The following is a 19,824-nucleotide window of genomic DNA, read 5'->3' as shown; positions in this document are numbered from 1 at the left end:
GAAAAAGCGCTAATAATGACTGGTTCTCCTGCAGTTTGTTGCATTGAAAGTGCCTTTTTCGGCTTTGTGAAAACAGGAGGCTGTCATGCAATCTGAGGATAACAGACATGTTGATTCTACCCCGACTGGTGATTCTCTGCACCTCAGTTTTGGAAAACGGCCATAATTTCTACTGATCCTGAGAATGAAAGAAAAAAATGTGTGCTGTCCCAATTCTCACACAGCTAATATCTTTTTTTCTAAATATATTAACTGAGGCTTAGTGCCAAGAGCAAAAACCCTTTGTAGGAAGCAATAGTCTAAGGAAATAGATGCAATTGAATTGTTCCAAGTTTTTTTTCAGAACTGATAAGTATATACTAGCAAGAGATGCATATAATATACAATATGGTTAAAATAGTATGTAAGACATAAAAATACATATCACAATAAGAACCTCTTTTCTTTCATACAGAGAGTTCGTTCTGTGTGCAAGATTCTAATATTTTTAGCTTGTCAGCAGTAACTTTTAAGAAACAGATTACATCTCCATCACACAATTTAGTCTTTTTGTTTGTTTTATATATTTATTACTATTGTGTAATACATGAGCCCAAACACCTACCCGCCAGCCCTGAGTTTCCTAGGTCCCTTATAGATCCCTTATAGTCAGAAGCTGCATTCCAGCAGTTTTATGGAAGCGGCTACACAGTGAAGAAATCAAGGACACAAGGAGAATTTTTCCAAAGCCTGTGACTGTTCACTTGTTAATTATTTTAATGAGACTGTCAATTCAGTCATATAAGCCTCCGAAATTCCTTCCTGTGATGAAAAGCTGATGATGGGTGACTGCTGAATCCTTAGAAGTTCAGAATTGTATCCCTTGTTGTAGTAATGGTAAAGGGTGAACAAAGAGTTGTGGAGATTGTAGGGGCTTTAAGGAACAGCCTGCATCAACTTGAAATTGACTAAAACATCCTCTTCTACCTCCAAATTGTTCCCAAGAAAGACCTGTTTCTAGCTTTCACTTTCTGATTTTTTATCGGTAAATCTGTCTTTAAGAAGTGATTTGTGCTAGATTAGTAGATAATTATATAATTTAGACTCAACCTGCCAAAAATATTGAAACTACTTATATTTTATTATTACTGCAAAAACGGATTCTTATATACTGTCTCTCCCTTGAAAGGCAGTAAAAGCAAGCTGTACTACAAATAGTTTTTTAATGCTTTCTTTTTGAGCGAATGCTATGCCAATAATAGAATATAAAATGTTTGACTGCTCATTGAGTATAATTGAAAAAGCCGTGATGCAGTGTAAGATGACACTTAAAGCCTCAGAAGTGAATGGTTAAAAACAAATCAAAAAGGCATCAAAATGCAAGGAAATATAAAGTATGCCAAAGCTTTGTAAAGAAGCTGCATTTGAAAGCTGTACTGGCCATATTACCCATTTTAGTAGCAATATTATTTGCTAGCAGTTTGCATAAGCCAATAACTACTTTCACTGAAATGCATTCGATACAGCAAATCAGCAACTTGAGCATGAGTAGATGTTAGACACATTCTGCAAGCTGTATTGGCAAAACGTTTGTTTACTGACATGTAAATTATTTATTTCATGTTTTCTCATTTTCCTTTGATCCTTTTCATCCCAGGATAGATGCAGCACTTGTTCCCCAGATACAGTTTGTACAAAAATGTGTTTTAGCCTCATGTCCCTGAGTTAGACACTTGCCTAAAGGAAATAATGTACTTATGTCTGCTTCCAGACCTTTGAAGCAATAATTTCCTCTTTTGTAAAACCAGAAAAGAAAAGGAAAAAGGATTTATTTATTCTAATGCTAAGTGTAACTTTTTAAAAGTAGTTTTGTAAAATAATAGTTATCATTTTGAAAATAACAGACTCACTGATTCAACAGGTTTAGATTGGGATTGAGATTGGTTTGAGAGTTACAGGTGCTTGTTTTTCCAGATATGTTGGGGTCCAAAAATCCTACTAGAGACGCACATTTTATTTTTAGTGTGTCAGATGAGTATTAATGATCTAATGCGTTATAGAGGCACATGACTCAATGCTCTAAAGAGCATCTGCCCTTAAAATAGGAACTTCATTTGTGTCCATATTTAGGGGCACGTAGATTTTTAAGCAAGATTAGCAAGGCCTACTGCAGTACTTGAAAATGTTTCACAAACTGCCATTCCTCTAAAACACTTTAAAAAATTGTAGTTGAGTGACATTGTATCAAGTGCGTATTTACACCGACACAGTATGCATGTTTAATATTTATTTTCCTTTTCCAAAGGTTCGACATCGGTGGTGTGAACTTGTTGTTAAACACAAATATACAACAAAATATGCTGAGGTTGAGAAATTCCTCAAGGAAGATCAGGTCAGTTTAATTTATTAACATTTTCAAAATAATCAACTTGTATTGTGTCAGAGTATAAACTGATTTTAACTTGCTCTCTAGCTGTAAATTGTCTGATATCTGAATCTGATTCACAGAGTAACTGCTTTGCATCTGAGACTTACACTATCGGGCTTTTATAATATTCAGAAGTAGTTTCCAAGGTCCTGTCTTTCTAGGCAAAAGATGCTGGTTTAACAATAGTGGTTAAGCAATTTAAACTCTGTTTCAGCCAAACTAGGTTAACAGGGGTTGACCAATGAATGTGGATGGAGCAAAACCTTGTTATAATCAAGTTAACAGTCCAGGTTGTAGCTTAGGTAGAGATTTAGGCTGGAACATAGTTTTATAACTAGGTTAAGCCTCAACTACATTTAATCCATGCTTAACCATAGTTGTAAAACTCTTTCTCAGTTGTTGATGAGGTCAAAGAATCCTACTTTGTGTACATATTACATATATGCAGTAGGGCCTAAATCAGGGATGGGCAAACTTTTTGGCCCAAGGGCCACATGAGGGATGTGCAACTGTATGGAGGGCAGGGTAGGGAAGGCTGTGTCTCCCTGAACAGCCTGGCTCCCTATCTTCTCCCTCCCACTTCCTGTTCCCGACTGCCCCCCTCAGCACCCCCCAACCATCCAACCCCCCCTGCTCCTTGTCCCCTGCCCCCCGACAGGCCCCCCAGGACTCCCATGCCTATCTAACCCCCCACTCTCTGCCCCCTTACCATGCTGCTCAGAGGGGGGACGGCAGGGGAGGGGCCAGGGGCTAGCCTACCCGGCTAGGAGCTCAAGGGATGGGCAGGACTGTCCCACGGGCTGTAGTTTGCCCACCTCTGGCCTAAATCATTCTGTTCTGACAATATCACTCACATTTATTTTTACCTTAAATATGTACATGCATCCTCCCAACACACACACACACTGACATTATTGGTGCTGCTACATTCAGTATACTACATTATAACAATTCACACTTTATTTGCAACATACAAGATTTTTTTTAATGGTTGATCAGACAACGTCTTTTTCATGACAATAGATTGCAACTTTGTCTTGCTGCAGCAATGCAGCTCTTATTAGTCTCCTGAACACTATCTTCTAGATCTAGATTACACTTCTAATATGCATGAGAAGCCAGAGAACTAGTCCAAAATCCCCAACAAACAATAAACATATATTTTAAAAAACCCCTCTGTTAACGGGTTTGTGTATTGTGCACATTTTAATTATTATATAAAGCAGTGGTCCTCAAACTTTTGTACTGGTGACCCTTTCACATAGACAGCCTCTGAGTGCGACCCCCCTATTAAATTTAAAACACTTTTTTTGTATGTTTGACACCATTATAAATACTGGAGGCAAAGTGGGGTTTAGGGTGGAGGCAACCCCCCATGTAATAACCTCGCGACCCTCTGTTTGAGAAGCCCTGATATAAAGGAATGCAATTTCAGATACATGAAAGCTGTCGTATCAGCCTCTGGTAGGCAAACAAAAAGCAACTGTATCCTTCAGCTCTCTATTAAAAGCCAAGTTGAACAGCAGTATATTTAGAATGGTGATTATGCCAAATAAGGATCAACGTATTTCTGCTGTGTAAGGAAAGAATTTTTGAAATCATAACTGCAGAGTTTTTAAGCTGCTATCTTTGAGATCCTTCTTTTAATTTACTCCAGCAGGGTGTACAATTTGTGGCACAACTAAGTTCTGGAATGATTACATGTGAAATCAAAGCACTTTCTTGGCCTTACTGATCACGAAAGAACATCATTATTTTAAAAGTCTGCAGAAAATACAAATGTGACTAATCCAGTTTGGGATAACAGAAAATCAGTGTTTACTGCATTTTAATGTTTGAAATTTGGGTGAAATTATTACAGCTGTGCAAAAACAGGATATTTCATTTTGTGGAGGATTTTGATATTTCAAAATTGGGTTTAATTCTGATTTGGAATAAACCCCAAATATTTAGAACTTCTCTGTGAAAAGGAATGGAACTCTGGTTCCAGGATACTCTGCCTGCTAAGGAGCTGAACCCACAAACGTTCTAGGGTCTTCAGTTCCAAGGCAAACAAACACTTTTTAATTTTGCCAAATTGACCAATTCTGATGGTAAAATCCTGAGGATAATTTCTAGAGCTGATTGAAAAAAAATGTTTCGAGAAATATTAAATTAAAGTATATATTTTCTAGTGGTAACTTTATTCTTCTTTTTGGCACTAGATGGTATGTTACATTGCATGAAATTACATTAACTGGACATTTGTAAAAACTCCGGTCAACATAAGAGGATGGAGTTTGCAAAGCCACACTCGTATTTGCAGCCTATGCTTATGTCCGTAGACACATTGTGATCAGGTCAGGTTGCAAGATCAGGACCAGGGTCAATCGAGCTCAAGTGATTTGCATCTTCAGAAAAGGATGGTAACCAAGGGTGAAATCTTGGTTCCATTAACTTCAGTAAGGCCAAGATTTCATCCCATAATTTTCCTTCCTGATTGAGACTCTCAAAATAAGCATTAGGGAGAGCTTTGTCTTTTCCTACCAGTCCAGAGTTGTAACTGCTGTATGTGCATCCACTTGAAGGGACCAGCCTGAAACAGCAACCCATAATTTTCAATTGATTTCAGTTAACAAAATTAAGTAGGCATCTCAGAATGGATTGTGTCAATTGATATATAACAGTGACCATTCTCCATTCCTGCATTTGGAAATGTCCCATCTGGGAAAGACATTCAACTAAAGACCATTCAGATTTCTGTCATCTTAGAGGAAAAGCAAATTGCCCGCTCATGAGACATTTGGAAATAGCTCAGTTGGTGGCTGAAAAGCAGAGGAAGAAACAGCAGAAAAGCATTTTCCGGACATAATATGCTGACTCTAGCTGATTATCAATCTCTAGAGTAAATGTTCTTTTGGTAACATACTTTATTCAATCAGAGAAGGATTGTTGATGTTGCATTGTCTCCAAGAGAGACGAATTGACAGAGAACTGTATTTTGGAGGAAAAAAAATATACCTGTTAAAGGAAAAATAGCTTTGTACATGAAATGAGATTGGGTACTGTATGCATGGCGTTGGGAGCTGTGTGAAACAAGCTTGTCTTTAAAAACAAGCCAGCTAGCTATAATTGGTTATGGAATGAATGGGTGTTTTCTTCCTCTTGCAGGCTATGGGTGTTTATCTGTATGGAGAATTAATGGTGAATGAAGATGCAAAACAACAGGAACTTGCCTATAAATGCTTTGCTGCAACACAAAAACAAATGGATGTGTCCTCAGCCAAAGTGGTGGCAGAGATGTTATTCTGAAGAGGTGAATTTTCTTGATTAAAATATTTAATCCTCAACCTGCTCTTTAGCGAGAGAATACGCACAGCTCAGTGAATAAACTCTGGCACAATGTAGAATTTGCTGATATTCAGCTCATTAAATTTCTTGAATGTTTTTTTTCCCCCCACACTGTTGCTGGAGCAGTGACATTGATGCACAAGGTATTTAGTTGAGAAGCATAGAGAAGAGGTTTTTGTACTAAGACACATCTACATTTACAACACTTCTCAAACATGGCTGCACTCACACCTAACCGTCGCAAATAGAAAATGTGATATTAACTTGATAGGAGATGGCAATTAGTAGAATTCAACGAAATCATACACTTACAAACTAGTTGTCCGGTGTCGTTCTGGCATGTTTCAAATTAGCATGGCTTACATGCTTTTGAGTATTTTGTGTGAGGTAGTTAAGATTAGTGTTGGTTATGCTAGGAAGTACCTGTTTATAAAGATAACTATTTTATAGCTTTATTTTGATTTGCTTCTGGTTCTGCTTGAAATTAGTGGCTAAGGACAAAAGTTGAAGTCCTCTCACTAAACATGGGTGGAAAAAAAGCAAAATTGCAAGTAAAGTATAAACACATATTCTTACTGGTTGTAAACTGGCCTTTTACACCAAATACTATATAGACAGTGACATATCCCATTCTTATTTGAATACCCTGAGGTTACTCTGCCGGGTGTTTGTACATGCATGTTTAACCCATAGTCAATTAGGTTTGGTATGAAGATCCTTTCCAGTACAGCATACCTCAGATTTTTGTGTAATGATATACGCCATCTGACAGACTGTTTTCCGTGGTTGTTCACATAACTTTATAGTTGATTTGTGGTAACAAAATTCAGACATCTAGTTAGCAAAAACATTGCTCGGTATTTAGTACTGAACAGGACCCCTTGATTTGTCTTCCCGTCAAGCCTGTACAGGTAGGCAATGCTTGAAATTAGGCTCTGTTTGAGTTTGTGGCATTTATTTATATGGACTAGGAGAGTGGTTCTCAACCGGGGATCTGTGAGTCCTTTCAGGGGGGGGATGCAGAGCCCCGTTGCTCAAACCCAGTACGCCGAGCCCCAGCACGGAAGCTGGTGGCTTTCCCCCCCCCCCAAGTCCCTGAAGGCTGAAGTTGGAAGCTGCACTGGGAACCCTTGCACCCTTAGCTACACCCCTGCCTGCACACAGCCCCGAACTATCGCCCTCCCTGCACCCTGAGTGGCTTTCAAACTTTGAACTGAGTCCCCCCTTTGAGTTATTTTTTTGCTTGCGTTCCCCTACAGCCCAGACTGGCAGTGTGGCCTCCTGAGTGAGTCAGGGGGTGGAGGTGGTGCTCCCTCCCTGGACCCTGCTATGCGGAACTGGCTTGAGCCCAGCCAGCCCTTGCCTAGCTAAAAAGAAGTAAAACTATGCCTCTGGAGAGCCCCCCATCACCCTCTGCTGGGCCCTAGTGTTTTCACTGTATCTGGCCTAGTCCAGGGGTTCTCAACCTTTTTCTTGCTGAGATCCCCTTCAACAAGTTATTTATGAATAGCACTGTTCTTCTGGTACATAGTGCCTATCTCTGCCAAGAAAACTGTGGTGGGTTTGGAATAGGCTTAGATTGCCAGCATACCAGTTATGGGGGGGGGGTCTTGCTTTATAAAACAGGTAGGAGACCAACTACAAAATGTTTGCATACAGTCATGTTCAGATCATCTATGCTGAGAACCACCTACCGAACCCCAAACAAAAAAACACTATAAAGTCTTAGCTTATTTGTAATGGTTTCAAATGTTTTTAACTGCACCAAAGGCCAGAAATATGCAGTTAGATTGGTTTGGGCTGCTGCAATATATGGTGGTCTCTACCCAGAGTCTCTTAAGAAGCTAGGGAAGTTTTATTAAGGTAAAAAGGCTAAAATTATTACAACTCCATTGGTGATTGCCTTTGTGTAACTTCCCTATGTTAGTGCATGTGTCCTATAAAGCAGTCTAGGATTAGCATTAGACATTTCTGAAATGTCAAACAGCTGATTAAATAATTTTATTTAGATCACCTACCTGAAGGAGATGAGATCTTAAAGATACTGTCACAGAATGTAAACCTGATTGGGTGATGGGGAGAGAGACTACACAAGTGTCCCTCAATGTTGTGGCTGTTTGGGTTCCTGGCATGCTGATTTGTGATTTAAGATTAAAATCACATTGCCAGGGATTACCACATAACCATGACCGTGCCACATGTGTGAGATAGGCATTGGAATCTCTACAAAAAAAATTTCAAACAAAAGGAGAAAATTCACCATTGAAGACCCTCATCTGATCTTTCGTTATGCTGAGACGAAGACCTCTCTAATGAGGTGCAGAGCTTAGCTGATTGGTGAACAGTGATTGATTTCCTCTTTGTTCACAGTGGCTAAGTTCTGCACCTGAAGAGAAGGTGAGATGGGAAACTACTTAAAAGTCAACCTACCCTGTTTGCTGGCTGAGGTACATGGTTGGTTGGGGTATAGCTTTATAGTATGTGTGAAATATAGTTTGCAGAGCATAAGAGATGGTAGAGACTTGGAAAAGAACAGACGTTTTCCGTCACAAATATAAGAAATGCACTGTAAACTATCAGGTTTGCTACAAGCAAAGAGCCAGTCAATAAATCTGAAAGATTTATACAGATTGTAATGTAATCTCAATGCTTTTCTAAAAGTTGGAGACAAATATGTTGTTTGTTCTAACCCAACTTAAGTCTGTAAAGCTATGCTTTATAAAGTTTTAGCCAGTGATTTCTCTATGCTTATTGCTTAGCAATGTGTATTGTTTGCAGGAAATGATTGTTTATGGCTGCTGCTGTTCCAGATTGTTGATGGACCCGTCCTCCGGTGCCTACTGAGCTGATATCAGTTCTGATTTTACATACTGGCTCAGTTCAGCAGGAACAGGAGTCGAGCCCTAAAGCAAAATGATGTGCCTATGAAAAGTGTAACTTTTTTTCTGTCTGAAACAAATCTAGTACAGATCGTGATACTGTGCTTTTGAACACATGAGGTGTTCTAAGGAAGAAAAGCTTCCTCACTATTGTGTAGAGAACTCCTGGGTTTTTTTTCTTTTAGTAGAACACAGGTATGTAGTTAGTTACACAGTCTGGTTGTATCACTTTTCACTTCAGCTCTTCCGAACAAATTATCTAATGGCCATAGCACTAAAGTAGGATGAAACTGTAGGCATCTACAGTCTCTCTTGTCTATGCACCAATGTGACTCTGCCTTATGGTAATAATAGGAGTAACTTTGCTCCTGCATTGTGGGAAGACTAATTAACATGACACTTCGAAACCTGTGACAGAACATGTGGCTATTAAGTAATTCCCATTCATAACTGTCTTTCTTACTTAGATAGTGTAATTCAGCTCCATTGAGCTATGTAGATTTACACCAGCTAAGTATCTGGCCTCTAATTCGTTGACAAACAGTAAGTTTTTAAATATAAAAAGGGAAACCCTCCCCTTTGAAAAAAATGGGACAGTTAAGAATATACAGAGAGCCTTTACAAGCATTCCTTTATGGTGACACTGTTATAAATTTTACTACTGCTTCTGTTGCAGGAGAGATCACAGAAAAAATCTTAATATATCTACAACTAAATCCTGGTAGTAACAGGATTTCATTGAACCTGATAGACATCAAAGGAAGAATTGTGTGCCTGCTAAAACAATCAGCTGACAAACATTTACCTCTCAGCATTTATCTTTTCAAGAGGCTTTTTGCTACCAAGCGTGTAAGTAGAAAGCACCAACTGCTCCTCTCCACCCCTAAAAAAAAAAAAAAAAAAAAAAAAGACATTATTGTGGTTCTGGCTAGTTAGGTAGCACAAGACACTTGATGACCCTTATTTATTGTATGGTGTTATGACAATTCTGTATTCCAAATACCAAAACAACTTAAGTCCACATACAAAAAGGGGTTGAGAAGAGAACTGTTGATTTGAAGAAACACTTTGTACACACTTTAGCAAAGGGGCATTGCTGAAATTAGACTAGGTTTCACACTAAACACAGCAACCACTAGCAAACTGCATGAAAGTTTCTGCCATACCACTCCCCTTTAAGGGAAATTAAGTGGATTTCTTGGAGAGACTTCTACCATTCCAAGGGAGGTTTAGGTCAAGGGTGGGTGTTGTTTTTAATGTATTATTTGGTATAGAGATCCTAAGCTGAAAGACTAGAAGAAATTCAGTTATTTTAGTCATGGAGTAGAATGGACTGAAAACAATTGCCACTAGAAGCTGGATTGGTTTTCTTTACGACTAGATATACTTACAGTGTAAAAAGGGCATACTTCCCATTACTGAAAACTTTCGTTTTTCTCCCCATGGGATGCTTCATTTGTACCGTAGAGGCGTCAAATATAACTCCTCTCAATGCAAAGACTACTGGAGTGATTCCTGGACACTTCCAAAATTGATCTTTTCATGGAACTGGACCCCTAAAAATGGGACGGGGGGGCAAATATTTACCTTATAAAATGTTTTCCCACAATTAATTGTGTGTGGTTTAACTATTTCCATTGTTTAGCAGTTAGGCACATTGGAGTAAAAGTCAGATTATTTTATCATTATAAATGTACTAAAGAAGAAATGGAGACTGAGTTAATTAATGAGTATTGATGGAAATAAATTCAACACAGTGGGGGAATTAAAAAAAAAACCCTCTTGCCCAAAGCCTATAAACAGTGCTCTGCTGCTAACTGATTCAGTAGTGCACTCAAACACAATGGAGCGTAGCTACTCTTTTCCCTACATTCTCTGTACCATACCAAAATTCAGAAACAGATTTTTAATTACCTGGGTTATATTCAGTCAGCAATTCAGATTGTGATAAGAATTAGGAAGCTGTCTAATACCATGCTGAGTTACTGCCATGGCTTCTAATACAGTTTTCCCCACAGAGGTAGTGACTAAGGGATCCTATTCATAAAAGAGCTATGCCCCAGTTCACAGGTTTTTTGCAGAGGCCAGTAAGGGAGAACAAGTACAAATACTCGTTCTTGGTGCTTTCATTGTGTACGGGGAAAGAACTCAAGAGTTGAATAAGGCACTCGAAGGCTAAACATGAATCAATCATCAGTCCTAGACCGTTTGTATCCAATAATAATAAAAGTAAATTACAAACTAAAAGTGTGTTTGGTTCTTGATATATAAAAGTTTTTTCAAGTTTTCCCTCTCTCAAACAACCTGTTTTTTCCTGCTTGCTTTTGATATTGGAAATATCAACTTTACTTCTCTCTCTCTGCTGGAGGGTCTTACCCAGGTATTAAGAGCACCTGACTGTGATGTCCTATGAACTGCAGCTTTCCCTGCCACCAGCTGAGGAAAAGAGGGGCAATATAAGAATTAGCTGGAGGTGAAAGAACTGCAGCACATTTTATAGCTTCCTCTGACATTACACTTCATGTCCTCCAAACATCTCACCCAGAACCAAGCAAAAAAGAAGGAAGCGACAACCTGTTTCAAAAGCAATCCAGAACAGATATTGTTTTGGGGAAACGAGTTAGATTAAACAGCAGGACAGGGACAAAACATTTTTTTCCTTGACAGTTCATCTTAGAGTGGAACTGGCAAGCCGGTTAATGGTCAAACTGTCACTGAAGTGAGATTCAAGCAGAGGATTTGGAACAAGAGGGAAGGGCACATTTTAGCCCATCTAGTAGGAAATGGATATTCACAACAATGCTGGAGTGACTGAGACCAAGCTACAATATCATTAAAAGTCAGCATAACAAAAAAATGCCCACAACCATGGCCTTTCAAATAAAACACATCCACAACCTCCCCTTTCCCCCCTAACAACTTGATAGGTCTGATTGTAGACCTAACGAAATTGTGTAACAGAGTATGTACAGGACTGCAACACAGTTCAAGATGATCATAATGTGGTTCAGTCTAATCTAGAATGGCAAACTCACACCAAGTGTTAACACGGGATACAACGTTACATGATGTTCATCATCCCTGACTGCAGTCGACTAGCTTGTGCAGACAGTCTACCACCACCTATGCCAGACCTTTACCAATAATGGAAACATATGATGATTTCTGTTAAAGTACCAAATAAGCACTTACTTCTTAGCCTGGGCAATGTAGGTAGGGAACAGTGCTACATAAGTTGGATAGCAAACTGGGTACAGAGGAAGCAAAGATTATGGAATTGCGTCACATGCATTGTAGCTTGATTCAGGTACAGGAGCCATAGCTTTTCCACTGGTATGTTAATTTTCTTGTGTGACTTCTACAGTGTGATAGCATTTATTGCTGACTTCAAATTGGAAATACAATTAATACTTGAATGGAACAGCTGCTTAACATGTTTTTATTTTTTTTTTTTAAACAGAGGATTGATATGACTAGTGATTTTAATGTGAGAAAATGTAAAATGCATTTTGGCTCTAAACAGCAAACACTGACCCTTCTGTTGCTAGATGAAAAATAGAATGTAGTGAATGAAAAAAATAGATTCAGGTTAGCAATGGCATGTGTATATTACAGTCATGCAATTTTCCCCAGAATCTATCCTTCTTGTAGACGTGTGCTCCAGAGAGTCAGCTTTCATTTAAAAAAAAAAAAAAGCATCAAGCCCTTTAAGTCGCAGACATAACCTCAAAAATATAAATCAGGTGTAACCAGTGATCATCCAAATCAGCAAAGATCCTGAAAGAATGAGAGAGGAGTGAATATCCCTAGTCAACACATGGGGCCCCATGGGCTTTGCAATTTGGCATGTTTCAATGCTACCACAAAAATAATAATTTTGGTTCCATACTTTATTTTGCTGTAGCCAGATTCCTGACATCTTATTTTCGACCTCACTACCCTTGTAGGATGTGCCTGCAGCTCCCTCTTGCTCTACATCTTTCCCCTCAAGGGAGAATTAATTGCATGACAGTACCTGTTCCTTTCATTGTTCTATATAATCAAGAAGAAGAGTGGGGGAGGTAGAGCTAGAGTCCAGTTTGCAGATAGGGTGCAGGAGCCAAGGATGGGGGTTAGCAGTTAGGTCCCAGGAAACTGAGAAAATGAATGAATGAAGGACTACAAGCTCCCACTTTCTCTGAGATGGCCTTCCCAGACAACAATGCAACTGCTGAAGCATGGAGAACACAGTGAAATATTCAAGTATCAAAAATCATTCATGAATTGAACATCACTAAGCGTTTTCAGCTATGAGCCGAAGTTAAACATACTATGGCATGATTCAAATGGCAGCTCAGTGGTTTGAGCATTGGTCTGCTAAACCCAGGGTTGTGAGTTCAATCCTTGAGGGGGGCCATTTAGGGATCTGGGGCAGAAATTGGGGATTGGTCCTGCTTTGAGCAGGGGTTGGACTAGTTGATCTCCTGAGGTCCCTTCCGATCCTGATATTCTATGATCAAATGGCAATGAAGAGTACATGGAGATGCAATAAATAGTCCCAATATGCAGCACAGGCAGTACACAAGGCCCTAGGTATGAAGACAGAAACCCACTGCTCGGTTGTAGCAAAAAGACTGATGAGATTTTTAGGCACCTTCAAAAGATTACAAAGAAGACAAGACATTCTACCTTTGTACTAGATCATGGTGAGACATCTTTTGGAGTATCTCATCCAGTTTTAGACCCTGCACTTCAGTCAGGATGTGCAAATCATCAAGAGCCAGAGAATTACTATGGTACCTGAACACAGGTATGGAAGGTCTTAATTATAATGAAAAGTTGAAGAGTTACAGTAGGATCCACAAAGGGATTTAGGTGTTGAAACGCTGAGCGGCATGGCACCTAACTTTTAGATGCCTAGAACACCACTGTGATCTACAAAGCCTGTTAGGCACCTAGGCTCCTATACAATGAATGAGGAGAGACAGGTGCCAGATAATGTGCTCCATAAAAGCTATCATGCTAGACAGAGCCCTGCTCCTCTTTCAGAGATAGGCACCTCAGTCTGGGCTGCAGGGAGAACCTTATTTCTGCTTAGAGATCCAGATGGGACCCTCCGTCTCCCGGCTGGCATAAGGCAGGTTAGGTGCCTAAGCCACTTCTGGAGGGAATTGGTTAGGTGCTTGCTTTACTCCACATAACATGGCCAGAGGAGAACAGGGTGGTAATGCAACTTTTAGCCCAGTGGTTAGAGCACTTACTTGGAATGTGGAAGACCTAGCTTCAGTTCCCGCTCTGGCCACAGAGCGCTAGGATATATTCTGACATGGGGCCCCCTCATTGTCTCCTGCTGAAACCGTTTCCCTGTGGCTAAATAATGAAAGTGTCATTGGAGCAAGGGGACTGGACTTGGGGTCTGTGACCTCCCAGTTGTGTACCCTAACCACTGGGCCACAAAATCATTCTCTCTTACTCTGGCCCAATTACTATTTAAGTGTTTATCCAGAGTGGAACAGTCATTGGGCCAAAGAGAGACAATAGTTCTGTAACCAGTGGTTAGTCTACTTTGAAAATATAGGTGCTGAGTGAGTTTAGGTGAATGCAGGGTTCAGTGGGAATTCTGTGGATCACAATGGAGCCAAAACTGGGACTTGCATACATAAACTCAAGGTCCAGAGTCCTAAGTGCTTTTGTGGATCCGGACCTTTGTTTATAGGTGTTACTGCATATATAAGTACATAGAAAGGAAAGAGAATTCTGGAATCTATTTGAACTGAGCAGTAACCAGGTGCCAATCTATTGGAAAACTTAATAAAATAGATTAACATTTCGGAGACATATTCTCACCCTTTGCTCTCTTTACAGAGAGACTTCAGCAGATTAAAATAATCTCCTTCTCTTTCTCTCCCTAGCCTGAGCAAGTTTTCACCTGCTTTTTTCTCCCTCAACAAGTATTTTCCCACTTCACTAGCCTCCCAACTAATAGACAGTGCCTGTAGCCCAACCATTGTCAGTGGGTTGGCACTGACAGTCTAGCATTGTCCACTCTGTTCTTACCACTACTCATCAACACCACATAAACACATTGCTGGCTCCATGTTGATTTCCTCCCCCCAACTCCACGCCATCCCCAAATTTTGGCTTGACCTTCCCGGTAAGACCTGTCTTCCCTTGATAGTTTCTTAGGAATTAAATACACAATTGGTCTTTTATCCTCAGAGAGAGATCCAGGCTGAGAATCTATTGCTGAGAGGAGGAACTATTTTACCAAAATTCAAAGGTGGTAAAGAAGAAACAGGTGATTATTTGAGCATTGACAACATTTGTGTATATAAATTGGATTACATTCCTAACTACATGCACATGATTAAATAGCTTGTCAAAAATCAAGATTAGGCACTTGTCAACATTGATTCTTCCCACCTATACAGACGGACATTCTGTTGCCTAAAAGGGTCAAGGAGATGCCACTTTTTGAATGCATATCAAAGGTCCATTGGACAGCTCTCATGTTTTTCCTTTCAATGAAGGAAATGTATGTAGAAACATTAAGGTTCTCAGAGATGTAAGAAAATTCAGGATTGGAATCTGAAACACCATCCTTAACTAGCACTGTTATGCCTGGCTCTTGCAGGGGGATATTTGAACAGTGGGTGTTGGCACATCCCATATGTGTGCAAATACTATTGTGCAATGGGAGCAAGCTAATCCTTTTGTTTTGAGAGATGTATTTTCCTGGGGCATAATATTACTGGCAGTGAATCTACCAAAGCTGCTAGTGTCAAAATAAAAAGGAATATCCATGCTTTCAGTGGGGTTTTTTGGTATGTATGATTTAAAAGACAGGAATAGATGTACATGAAATTGATGTACCTCAAACATGTAAATTTTGATGTACATTAAAGATTAAATACTAAATGGAAAAATTCTTACCAATAATCTCCTTTCTGCCAGCATCTCCCACAAGACATCTCCTCTCCACGCTGCAGCTCTCAGAGGGGGTCCAAAGTTGCAGTGCTGCATGCACTGGCCACCCTTCTTCCCCCCCAGCTTGGTGCCAGATGAGTCATTCCAATGCTACATAGAACTCATAGAAAGATATTAGTAACTTCAGTGGGAACACAACTATGTATAACTGGCATGTGGCCAGCAGCTCCAGATAGATTACTCATTAAGCCAATGAAATTTGACCCAGAGAGGAGAAGAAAGGGTTAAGAAAAAGATTTGCTCGCCACTGCTGAAAACAGGCAAGAAAAACAGCCAGGGGAACAAAAGAAACAGTAGCAGCTAAACTTGCCAACTGGCTGCTGCCATGGAGGCAGAGAATCTGGCGGCAAGCAGGAGCAGGAGACGTGGTCAGTGCATGTAGCACTGCAACTTTGGCCCACCTCTGTGAGCTGCGATGCTAGACTACAGAAAATATGTCGGCTGAAGTTCTGTATTATTTAAATAATTTTAAAATCACCTCAGCATGTAAGAGCTTTACATTGTCTCTAATTTAACTGCCCACCCCCCCCCCGAACAAAATACCCCGTTTCAGCAATTTTAAAGGATAGAACTATCATTCTATCCAAACAAACACTAACATGGAAGATATGGACTCTTTTTTACTAGCATACATTCCTCTATAAATACAGGCCTTGACATTTAAAATCACATTCAATTAATATACTTTTTATTTTTAAGCATTATTTTATGAAATAATTATAAAATATCAACCACAGTCCTGCAATCTCTAGCATTCCTGATGGACATTTGATGGAGTTCCCTACCAACAGACACATTTTTTTTATAAAAATTGATTGTTAGTTTCCAGAGACCTTTAACTACTGCCCCCCCCCCCAACGCTGGTATAAGAGAAAAAAGAGAAGAGAATTAGGCCCAGAGTTTTAAACTTGGTGTTAAATATAATAAAAACAAAAACAGGCTACCAAAAATAATTATTGAATCATCAAAATGTTAACATGTCTAAGCTGAGTCTTGTCAAAATTTAAGCCCCAAGCCAGCAAAGACTTAAGCATGTACACAATTGACTCATGTGACTAGTCCCTACTGAAATCTCTGGGACTACTGAGTGATCTAATGCACATGCATAAGACCTTACAAGATTGGGGTTTTAAATGATAATTTTCTGGATCAAGGACCATATCTTTTTATTAGATCTTGTCTGTATTAAAAATTGCATAGGTTTCACTAAAGAGATGCTTCTAAGTGGATTTATTTAAACCAGCACAAACCACACAGGTTTGCACTGGTTTAACTAAGCTGATTTACCTTTAGTAAAACTGGAGCAATTTTTGATACAGACAAGGTTTTTGTTTCTGTAAAGCACACAATTGAGAGTGTTGTAAAAATAACAGTAATAAATAAAAATGCCCTCTTGCTTGTGTAATATGCATTTTTTGCCAAAGGAAAAGGTTAAGAAGTCTAAGAAAAACCAGTGTAGTTATAGCCATATCGGTCCCAGGATATTAGAGAAAAACAAGGTAAGTGAGGTAATATCTTTTATTGGACCTTGTGTTGTCTTCTTGTCTCTCTCTCACCTACAGGAGTTGGTCCAATAAATGATATTACTTCACCCATTTTGTCTCTCAAAAAGATACAGGACATTTTCACAGCAGTTTAGACGTTAGGTGTATTTTTTAGAATGTGAAATTAATGTGAATAAAGCTTGATTGCATATTTTCTAGGCAAAATAATGGCCACTATCCCAGTCTGTCATCAGCTGCCAGAAAACATGCTCCCTATTTATTATTATGAGAATATAAAAATGTTTAAAAATTAATTCTTTGTGTTTAATTTGATCTGGTGTTTGCTACTGCTATAATCTTGGCTACTTTCTTTTCCTAACAATTAACTAACCAGAAAGCAGGATTTCATCTTCAGCATGCCATTAGGTTTATATTGGTTGATATTTCAGAATTAAAGTATCAGTCATAACACCATTAAATAGCTAAAAGAGCAAATACTGTTCATACTCAAAATGGCTTTTTCTCCCTCACACTCATTCTCTTGGACATCATTGCACCCTTCCGCCTTGTGGAGTATTCACTATCTCCTTAGTGCTGCAGCCATGATTTTTTTTCTCTTCTTGGATGTTTGATTCCACATATCAAACTCCTCCATCCGTTTGGTAGTAGCTCTGCCTCTGCACAAGGCCCCCTCCTCTAAGGCAACCTATGAGGTTTCATTCTTGACTCTGGTTTCTGCACAATTTCTTATGCTAGATTATATTATGTCACCTTCCTTTGTCTTTCTATCATTTTTACATGATGATACTCAGTTCTGTATATTTTGGAATTTTTAATATCCAGCCCTTTTAACCTTCTCTCTTCCTGATCTCATCAATTAAACTGTAATCTCAATTTCTTTCAACTACTTCTTAAAAAGTTACCTGAGGCAACAAAGGTAATCCTCAAATCCAATTCTTTATTTTATATCCTCTTTTCAACTTAGACCTTCCATTTGCCTCTGGCTATAACCTTGGCATTATTCTTAACTCTCTTCTCCTTTTGCAGCTCCTATTTTAGCAAATCAACCTAGCTGCATTTCTACAATGTTGCCAATGTAAGAGTCTATCAACTCTCCCTGTGCTAAAACCATCATCTCATCACTACCTTGCCTCCTCAGCTTGACTATTACAAGGCTCCTTTTTATGGTCTTCCTAATTTTCAAGCGCTATAAAATGTAGGAGGGAAGTAGGATAAGATAATAGGAAACCACCATTCTTGGAAAACTATATGAACAAATGTTATTAACCTACTTGGCTCTTTTGCCCAGAGTGCACCACACCAACTAGTGCCTGTAATAGCTCTACAAAGAAAGTGAGGCCTTGAAAAGCAATTGCTCTCCAGCAAGCAGTGGGGTTCAGTGTCACAATCCTGAATGCAGCTGTCATTATGAAGGCAATAAAACATCCAGTACCAGGAGCACAGTATCCTAGTTGGTAAAATCACCAGCTTAATCAGGCATTCCCCCCCGCTGCCACTTATTAACCCAAAACTGTCATTAACTATCAGCACAATAATTAGGTTAGCAATAAAAGGCTTTGGGCATAGTTTTCAGAGGTGCTGAGAACTCCCATTACTCCAACAGGTGTTAGTGCTCAGCACCTCTGAAATATCAGAGATTTGTCCATAGGTCTGATGGAAGAAAATATGGTTGATTGACCAGGAGAAGTGTGAGAAACAATAGAACTAACAGAAAGGATACCATGACAAAGTATCCCATCATCCCATACCCATCATCATTTCTTCCCCAACCCATGTCCATTACTGTATTTTGAAACCGTTGACGGGGAGCTAGCAAATCTCCGTCAAGTACAGCTCATACCTGAGTGATTTACCATTACTGGGCTGCCCTAACATTTAACCTTTAAACAGGGAAAGCACTTTAGGGATAACTACCCAAATTATTTCCCTGAAAGAGTGTCAGAGATTTCATAGAGATTTTTACAAGAGAGTTAAGTTTTTCAGGCAACTGAGAAAATTCTGCTAGCTGAGACCTGAGGTGAAGTTGTTAAGAACAGGCTGTATTGTTGGATTTTTATGAGAGGAAAATCTATTATGTGAAGGATCCTATTAAAAAGTTAGGCCTGAGTCTCAACCCATGTATATTTTTGTATATAAGCCCTTTGATTTTATTCTGCAATGTTTGTATAACTTTCTGGAATTTTATCTGTAAAACAAATGATCATATTTAAAGTGACTGGATCTATTTTTGGTGCAAACAGGCCAATTCACAGAGAAGGGTTATCAAAGGAAATCCTGTCTCTATCCCATCAACCAGGGAGGCAGAGAGAACCAGGTGTAGAAAACCCGTCCTAGGTTCTCAAGGACCTAAAGAATAACTGGATGGGGGAGTTGAGCTTGTGGGTGCAATGTATTCATATTGGTAGTGTTCTTTGTATCGGCGTAGCGCTTAGCAGGCCCCGTCATGGACCTAGACCCCACTGCACTAGGCACTGAACAAACACAACCAAGAGCTTGCAGTTAAGTAAATGTCTGGGGTCTCTCTGTGTTAACATGGTGAATGGAGGTGAGGAGAAACCCAGATCAAGAAATGTTTGTGACAGATTTTTAACAGTGAGGGTAATTAACTGCTAGAACAATTTAACTGGGGTTGTGGTGGATTCTCCATCACTTGAAGTCTTTAAAACAAGACTGGACATTTTTCCAAAACTCAATCAGAAGCTATAGGCTTCATGCAGAAATTACTGGATGAGGTTCT

At 39.3% G+C, this 19,824-nt stretch overlaps 1 protein-coding gene and 1 long non-coding RNA gene across 4 annotated transcripts in view; one reads left to right on the top strand and one right to left on the bottom strand.

Moving 5' to 3' along the window:
- Positions 1-10,863, top strand: part of LOC119856417 (aminopeptidase O (putative)) — a 372,700-nt gene extending 361,837 nt beyond the window's left edge. For all 3 annotated transcript variants that reach the window (XM_043515026.1, XM_043515028.1, XM_043515027.1), the window contains 3 exons: positions 2,285-2,371; positions 5,558-5,702; positions 9,293-10,863. In XM_043515026.1, coding sequence (XP_043370961.1) covers positions 2,285-2,371; positions 5,558-5,698 — 228 coding nt within the window. In that variant the 3' untranslated portion in view covers positions 5,699-5,702; positions 9,293-10,863. The remainder of the gene's footprint in view (positions 1-2,284; positions 2,372-5,557; positions 5,703-9,292) is intronic.
- LOC122460330 lies at positions 8,796-18,197 on the bottom strand. The gene is made up of 2 exons (XR_006281581.1): positions 15,529-18,197; positions 8,796-11,052 (listed from the first exon to the last, which is right to left on the bottom strand). It is a non-coding gene; the product is annotated as an uncharacterized LOC122460330 (long non-coding RNA).
- Between the last annotated feature and the right edge of the window lie 1,627 nt (positions 18,198-19,824).

The sequence above is a fragment of the Dermochelys coriacea genome, chromosome 5 (genome assembly GCF_009764565.3).
Source record: "Dermochelys coriacea isolate rDerCor1 chromosome 5, rDerCor1.pri.v4, whole genome shotgun sequence".
NCBI lineage: Eukaryota > Metazoa > Chordata > Testudines > Dermochelyidae > Dermochelys > Dermochelys coriacea.
This window is presented reverse-complemented; position numbering and strand designations above follow the sequence as displayed.